The sequence below is a fragment of the Notothenia rossii genome (genome assembly GCF_949606895.1).
Source record: "Notothenia rossii genome assembly, chromosome: 1".
Classification (NCBI taxonomy): domain Eukaryota; kingdom Metazoa; phylum Chordata; class Actinopteri; order Perciformes; family Nototheniidae; genus Notothenia; species Notothenia rossii.
Genome location: NC_136912.1, coordinates 51,498,823 through 51,507,917, shown reverse-complemented (window position 1 = coordinate 51,507,917; position 9,095 = coordinate 51,498,823). Strand labels below are relative to the sequence as shown.

General features: G+C 41.3%; 1 protein-coding gene across 1 annotated transcript in view; it reads left to right on the top strand.

Annotated features, from left to right (window-relative positions):
• The first annotated feature begins 404 nt into the window (after positions 1-404).
• Positions 405-9,095, top strand: part of LOC307019178 (glutamate receptor 2-like) — a 173,208-nt gene continuing 164,517 nt past the window's right edge. Inside the window, exon 1 of the mRNA XM_079649845.1 lies at positions 405-891. Coding sequence (XP_079505971.1) covers positions 822-891 — 70 coding nt within the window. The 5' untranslated portion in view covers positions 405-821. The remainder of the gene's footprint in view (positions 892-9,095) is intronic.

Sequence of the window (9,095 nt, the reverse complement as noted above, 5' to 3'; positions counted from 1 at the left end):
AGTGTACAGTATATGAAGTATCATAACCCATAAAGCATATGAGAAGGGCTCTGTGCTTCAGGTGAGTCGGGTGGTCTGATACTGCAGACCCCCTCCCCCAGTGACACATCTGTAACACCGATGCTGCCTGTCTGTTCGTGAAGGGAGCGTTCGATTTGACATGCAGCAGGTATTTTGTGAGCTGAGCACGCATTTTGACTTACATTTTATATTAAAAGCATTTTTTGTAAACACATGCATTGTTAAAGAGGTAAGATGCTGATAAGGGAGGAGCGTTGGCCCGGCCCAATTTACCCCTGCACATCAGACTGTCATTCTTCTCTTTTTCATGGATTTCACTGTGCCTACTTTGAGAATAAACAGAGACCTAGCTCACATCCTACTCAGATAGGCCTGTCATGGTGCATCAGGGGAAATCAATAATCTTATTAAAACAAATATATATACAATGTTATATGCATGTCCTCCATCATGCATTTTTCATTGTCAGAATAATGTTAGAGTAGCTGCTGCAGAGCTTTCGTCTTCTAGCCTGATGTTGATCTCATTAACGCTCGCGTGTTTCGTCTCGGCCGTTTCCGCTGCTCTCGGTTCCTGCTCGTGCCTCATCGGTATTCTTAGGCAAACCTCGCGCCGCGCGCACCCCTCTCTAGCAGCAGCAGCGGTACGCGCATATCAGGAGAAGGAGAGGGCATCTGCAGAGCTCGAGACGCTTCTGACGGACTGGACTGCCGCCATGAGCACGCAGCGCGTGATGGAGCTGATGTTCTACTAGGAACTGAAAAGAAGCTACTGTGGCGTGGCGTGAGGATCTGAACACAATGAAACTGCTGTTGATACTCACGCTCGTATGGCGCGAGGCGTCTTGCGGATCTCCGAGTGTCCAAATCGGTAGGCTCTTATTTTCTGTCACCCCCCCCCCCCTTCCTTCCTTGTCTTTACCTCTCTGTTCATCCGTACGTGTAAATGACACCCTTGCTCTCCTCCTTCGCGCATCCCCCGCTCTTTCTCTGTCTCCAGCGGAAGGGCCTCTGCCATGTCCCCCGTGCCGCTCAGTTGAGAGGCCTTCTGACTACAGCGGCTGCTGCAGTGCTCCTATGTATGTCAACATATTTTGTGTGTGTGCACAGTGTGCTTATATGCGCGTGCATCTCATTAACATTGAAACGTGTGCGAACGCACGCACGCATATGCACGTTTGTTTCTCGGTAGTTCAATCCAAATGATTAGAATCCAGCTCTTCAGACGTGTTTCCTTAGATGAATTCCTTATTGGACCACAAATGCAGATATACACAGCAATCCCCGAGCCACTGTGTTCAGTGTTAACCACATGCTTTTGCATTGCATTCAAATAGTACTATTTGTTAGCCATGTCAATGTTATCATGCTACAAGTGTTGCCTTAAATAAATCAAAGGAAAGGGGTTGATACATTTAAATGTCATTGATTTGACTGCCAACAAATTGTCAATAAATTACTCAACCCAAAGATGAATTTAAAGAGCAAGTTGGAGGTTTTTTTTTGTTTCTACATTTATGCTTAACCTGAAAATTACAATTAAAAAAGTTAATGCAGGATTTGATATGTTTTACGAGACATAAGGGCAGGAATTTAGAGGGGAAAGGAACTGTTTTGAGCTCTGCTACTAAAAATTGCTTATTTTTTTAACGTCAAACGCGTCATATTACGTCACATGGGTGAGCAACTTTCTCGTACTCCTTCTCTGACCAATTTGCGGTAGTAGTTGGTTTGAGCGGTTGTGTTTTATTGAGCTGGTATTTTTTGGGAGTTTTACCTTGTATTTCACCATTTGTAACCATGAGGAAGTATTGTGTTTGTGCAGGTTGCACACATTCCAGCCTGTCAGGACATCGAGTCCACAGTTTCCCTAACAGGAAAAGGACGGGAGCTAGCTTTCGGTCCTGGGTGCGTTTCGTGCATGCGAAGAGACAATGACAATGTTCAATGCCGCTTCTGTGACGAAAAACGCGAGGCAGGTGATCTGATGGAGTTCAGGATGGGATATCGAAGCCAGGACCGTGTGAGGCTGATAGCTAGTGCGGTTCCGTCAATACACATAGCTTCTTTATCAGCTCCGGTAGCAGCAGCAGCAGCCGCCAGTGGCGGCGGGAGTAATGGTCCAGGATCGGTCAGAGATTCTGCTCCACGAAAAAGTGAACTGTGCACCGTAGAAAAAAACGTTTACATTTTACATTTACAATGCAAACGGAAACACTTGCAGATATGCGTGTTGGCAACAGTACCTCCAGCATTACGCCCTCACCATGGAATGAAAACTTTAATAAAAATGTTTCTGATCAGAAGTATAATATATTGTAAAAATGAAATAAATTAAACAACCACATTATAAAAGTTGACTTTTGTCCCCAAAATTTATATTTTTTATATTATTTATGTATTGAAATAAAAGTAATTCAGTACAGTGATGGTTTAATTAGGTGAGTGGAATGTTACTGTCAATATCTTTTCAGATTCTGTGTGTTTTGGAACCGCTAAATAAACTAAAATAACCCTGAAATGTGACCGTGTGTCATTTTGTTTAACTTTGTAAAGCAGCTCATTAAAGGTGCCAGAATGGAGTGCTGGGGGCAATTTTAGAACTCGACTCAACCCTGATAATAATAATAATACAGGGCTCGACAGTAACGGTTGCCAGGTTGCCATTGGCAACCATTCAGAAAAAATGTCAACCACTTCTTGGCCTTTGGTTGCCATCAGTGGCAACCAGTTTTTAACATAAAGAAATAAGGACAGCAAACAGCTAAATGTACACCCCAAAATAGATAAATGTTAATTATTGGTTGTATTAAGAGTGATATTTAATTATTGTTCTGACCAGTCGGAACCTGATACTTAAGTTGCACGTGCATTGGTGTGATTACCGAGCCAGAAAGCGATGTACGTGTGCGGTGCGCCGTGTGTTTGTTTTACAAAAAATGGCGAAGCAAATTAAGTTGTTTGGGTAAAAAGTTTGGCCAACCCGTCAACTTCTCAAACGAATGTTCAAAGTGATTTAACTGATAAAGGGCAAGATGAGCCCGAACGAAAAGCAAAGAGGAATGTTGTCCATTCACTTCCGGTAAAAGTTCCTTCAAAATAAGAGTCCCGATCTTATTACTACCAAAATAAAAGTGCAAAACGAAACTTTACCATAGGAAAATAATGGCATATAAATATAATCACTTCTATAAAAAGGTAACACATTTTAAATATAGTTAGACATATGAATAAATAATTTACAGCATTAATAATTAATATCTAATTCTTAACTGTGAATGGTTTTCATTTATTTAACATTAGAAATGTATTTGTCTGGCCTATCCAAGACTTCGATGCTGAAGGGCCAATGGATCTATGGTGGGGGTCAACACAAAGGTCAAGAAAACCCACATTTGAAAGGGAGACAACGGATGACCAAGAAACTAGTGATCTGTGAAGAACAACAGCTGCACTACTGGTATTCAGTATACACGCAATTGAGGGTGGACAAGTTTACTACCACTTAAGTTTAAATTAATTGTGTTAATTACTTATTGTAAAGCATTTGAACATTCTTTTGTGTCACATGTTCATTATTAAGTTGATGTATAACTGTATAGTATCTTAATTATTTAAATTATAAGATGTCTAAAAATGGCAACCGTATTTTCAGTTTTGGCAACCAAAAGCTGATGCCTGGTTGCCGGCCTGGCAACCACCAGTGTGAGAAAAAGTTTTTAGACAGTACTTGTCCATGGACAAGTGAGTTTGGCAATTTACTTGTCCGAATACATTTTTCAGTTGTCCAGAATGGACACAAATTGGGGCCACTGGAATCTTCTTCTTTGCCATCGTATTTTACATTTTCCCACGTTTTTTACGACACCGCTAACGTAAGTGAGCGGTAAGATTTTACTGCATCACACATAGGGCTGCAACTAACGATTATTTTGGTAGTCGACTAATCGGTCGATTATTTTTTCGATTAGTCGACTAATCTAACGATTATTTCTGTCACACCCTCCATCTCTGCTTCCTGTGGGCACGGCTCCTTTTCCGGGCTCCAGTGCATGTTCTACCTCAAGTCTGCACACCTGTGAATGTCACCCTGTTGTCCAGTCCCAGGATCAATTCAATCGCATTTTATTCTTGTCATTTCGCAGACCCTTGTTAATTATTATTTTAAGTTTGGAATTAATTACAGCGTCCATAAAGCTCTAGTGTGCTCTACTACGCTGTAAGCTTGGCGCTGTTTAGCAGCTCGTTGGTGGACACGCAGCCTCAACATAACTGACATAGCGTTTGCTTAGCAAGCATTAACCATGAGACGTTCTGTTTTCCAACATGTAAGCTAACGTAAACATGACTATGGCTAACTTGCTCAAACTTACCCATGATCCAAAGTAGCAGTCCTCACGGTTCCAGGGTGCTTGCGTTTTAAATGCTCGTGCATCACTGTAGTGCTGCCGTGGAATGCCAATTCCCCTTTACAAATTCTGCATTTCACTGACTTCTTTGGCTTGTCGTCTGTGAAATACTCCCACACTTTCGAAACTCTCGGTCTCGCTTTTTTGAGCTCTTCATCACCCTCATTCTCTCTCCTTTCCGCCATCGTTCGTATTCTTTCTTCTTTGTTGTTAGTACAGAATGCAGTCATGGCAGACAATGGAGAGTATACTGCCCCCAGCACTTCCTGTAGTGCATTGCAGTTACAAATGAACATTTGCGCAGTTTTGAATTAACGTTACCGGCTCTCTGATTGTTTTTATACGACGCGTCGACACTAAAATTCCGCGTCGACGAATTTTTATGATCGACGTCGTCGATTATGTCGACTAATCGTTGCAGCCCTAATCACACATAGGGTTGGGTATCGTGTGGATTTTAACGATTCCGCTTCTGCTTTTCGATTCCAGTTATTTTCGGTTCTCGATTCCGGTTCTTTGAGAGGGTAAAAATAAGTCCCATGACAAACTGGGAGAAAAATATATTTATGAAAACATTAAGTCAAATCTGTATTCCTATTTACTAGGGGTGCACCGAATGGGAAATTCTTGGCCGAAACCGATACCGAAAATAGGAAACAGTTGGCCAAAAACTGAATGCCGAAAGGCCGAAAATGATTAATAGAAATATATATATATTATATAATGTATACATTTTTTACCAATGTTGTTCAGCTACCTGATTATGGAAAAAGACATGATTATGGCAAAACTTAACTTAAATAATAATCACTATTATGGGTCCATTAAACATTTTTTCAGCACTTTTGAATGCATACAGTACATTAATTCCAAGTCAAGTGCATTTTCTTTTCTCTGTAGGATAACTACAACAAAGTGCATTCAGAACAAAGCCAAGGTGCTTTAAAACTGCATAAACATCTAGGCCAGTAGACCTACAACAAAATAGTGTAAATAAAGACTAACAGCCAGGCCTTCAACAACAACAAATGCACCTACAGTATACGTGCATGCATACAAATGTGCAAACTGGATAAATCCACATGAATGTAACTATTTACAAATGAAATTACAATTGAATTTCAAGAATCTGTAAATAAGGCTGTCTGTCCTCATAAGCAAAGTAGTAAACAGTGTATAAAGATACATAAAGTGAAAACCGGATACAAAATCCACAATCAATTACAAATTAAATTACAATTTCAAGAATCTGCAAATAAGGTGGTCTGTCCTCATGAGCAATGTAAACAACATTGTATCATTTAGATACCGAAAGTACAATATATTGAACACTGTGCTGCTGTCATTTCCCCCTAATGATAACCTGAGATGGTGAATTATAACTCACAATGAAAATTGTTCAGGAAAGTGGGTATAGAGTAGACATGTCAGGGGTAGACATTAAGGGTAAAATGCCACTGGCCCTCCGGGCCGGTGGAATGTTATTATCACTGGCCCCACCATTGTAACCCCTGGCCCGGAGCATTCATCCAAAAAGAAATCGACTTATAATGAAAAAAATTAACACATTTGTTGCAATAGTAATTTATGCACTAAATACATTACTACTTGTACTACAACATTTGAATCATCAGTTCTTCCTCATTTTCCTCAATTGTTCATATTTGGTTTATTAAAATAATGATATTGTGGTCATTGTTAAAAAATGTCTGCTATTATTATGAGAATTATTATTTGTATAATGCGATTTCTGCCTTCCTGTCATTAGGAGTTAGAAATGTAATGGCTATGTAGTAGATTAGATTAGAACCTTCATTATCCTAAACTGCTGGGACATTTCCCTATAGCCAATACCTTTATATTTTCTACTGTTCACTGACTTGTCAGCATAGGTCGGCATTGATGTACAGAGCCGACAGAAGACCTTGTTTATATTGGCATCATATTGAGAGGTGCAGCCAGTGACGCGTCCTAAAACCAGGAAGTAAGACGCTGGTTCCCTAGTCAAAAAGCAATGGGATTTCTCCACAGGGTTTTGGAAAATAGCTGGAAATAAGGTCTGTGGAAAACAAACCTGTTTGATAAATGCACGTTTTGTTCAGCCGGATAATCTCCACGTTTTGTTACCCTACTTTTATAATTTTCGAATCATAAATCTAATCGATAGATTATAAAAAGGGTTTTAGGACGCGTTACAGTGTGGCTAAAACCTTCTCTCCCTCTTCTTCTCATACTCCCTCCCTGTCACTCTCCTTTAACTCCTCCGGTGACTTTCTTTTATTTGAAGATTGATTTTTGCCCGGCGCTTGGCCGGTTACCGCTGGTATTAAAAACATTTTGGCGAATGGTTAGGTGGTAGTGATGTGTCGGTCGCGAACGAGCCGATTCTTTTGAACGGCTCTTTGGTATGAACGAGGGGAACCGAGTCGTACTTGGTGAGAGCCGTTCTTGTTATCGTTCAATTGTTAGTCCGCACTCACTGCCTGCCAAAATCCACTCGCCTGTTAAAAAGCTTGATTTTGTTCCCCAAACGTATTCTGTGAAAACCCGCCCCTACTCTGATTAGTAGGTTTCAGCAGGAGGAGTGAGATGGGGTGGGTCTTAACGGAATACGCGAGAGAGAGAAGTCATAACAAGTGGTAGGCTACAGGACAGGTAGACGACGTGTTTTTCGGATGGAAAATGAGCCAAACGCGAAAACGCAGCAGCATTTTGATGCACTTCAACCAAAAAAGCGCACCATTTGTAAAGGCAAAATATCCTTTAAAGCAGGGCCAACAAATGATCTCCATCACCACTTAAAAACACAGTATCTAATATTAAGAGTTGCGTGAATTTCATTCAAGGCAAGGCAACTTTATTTACTTAACAAATACGGAGGGTAAATTCAAAGTAGTACATTCACGGACATGAATGACATGGATATGGCGCCACCTTGTGTCGTGTTTACAAAGCAGATTATTGACATTAGGTCTGGCAATACAGTCAATCATTATCCTGGTGATTATTTCACAGACAAACCAAGTAACCCCGCCAAAAAAAACGGCTCTTTTGAACGGCTCTTTGAAAGGAACGGAGCCATAAGATCCGGCTCCCTTCAAAGAGCCATAAATCCCATCACTATTAGGTGGCGCGATAGTCTGTAATGAAGAAGGAGCGCGCTCCCGCTCACGGGAGCCTGCTCGCGCTGCGCTCCGCAGCAAACAGCTGTTTGCTTTTCACCCAACAACGACAACAACCGCCTCACAAAACGCTATGTTTTAGCGTTAATAAACGAAACAATTTAACTAAATTGGTCAAAATACCAATACCACAGGACCATTTAAAAAAAAAAAAAGCAATATTTTTAGTGGCCCGAGCGGGCACGTGGAAAGTACGTTATGCTGGCAGGGGGTGTCTAAATAGTGCTTCCGGGCCAGCGGGCCATTTATAATGTCGAGCCCTGCATGTAGAACTAGATAAGCTTATGATAAGCCAGCCTTGTCTACTTATTAAGGAAACGTGGGAGGTTCTTTTTAATGAACAGTAGTTTCTCTGATTTATCAGCCATAAATCTCTTCCTCTTCTCATCAAGCACATGAGAGGCAGCGCTGAACAGTCTCCCGCTGTCAGTGCTTGTGATTTGATCTTACTCCGCATATTTGTCCGGTTGTTTAGTGGTGAAAGTCTTTGCAGTTACACCCCCTCGAGAAATGTCAGCTGAACACGTTTTACAAATTGCAATCCGCGCCTCTTTCTCTGATATTTTTAAATATCTCCAAGAGGCAGACAAGTTGGCTGTGAGCCAGCCACGAGCATGGTCGCGCGCCGTGCTTGTCGCCGCGTTTTGATTACGTCATCACAACAACACGTTAGCTTACCAACGTAACCCTGTTCTCTGACATTCGGTGATATTTTTTCGGTGCTGAACCGAAAGGGCCTTTTTAACCATTTTCGGCCGATAATTTTCGGCGGCCGAATATTCGGTGCATCCCTACTATTTAAAAATCACTTCATACTGTTTAATCGCTTACGGTTATTGAATACAATTATATACAAATAATCTCTGCATTGGTTTGTTAGTTCTAAGTGGTGCAGTTTGAGAATGTACAATTGGCCCAGTCTCCTCTGATGTTACACTGCAACCTTCCTGTGAGACAGAGTCCAACCACACAGTCTGTGTGTCCAACAAATGTCCTGCAACACACATGCTGCAACCTTCCTGTGAGACAGAGTCCAACCACACATGTCCAACACATAGGCCTAATAATAATAATAATATTTATAGCCTATAAGCCTAGCGCTTTTCTACAACTCAAAGACGCTTGCACGCTTACACATGTCCTGCAATACACATGCTGCAGCTGCCCAGCTGCTCACTGTTTGTAAAAGTAAATAAATATTATTTTCATTTCAATAATGTACTTTCTATACCCTGCTTCATAAACAATACTGACATCCCTGTGCTCCTCCGAGTCTGGGTGTCCGGGGATGTGAGTACAGCGCGAGGACACAGACAGGGAGGCTGCTTCACTTCATAAAGGAAATGGCTGTCAATATTAACAACACAGGAGCTAAAACGCTTAATAACCTTCATTACATGTTAGAGAAAGAACATAAGAAAGTTTGACAAAGATGAGGCTGTTAAACGGGCAGCGGATCCGCTGTGTGTAGAAAGAGAGAGAGA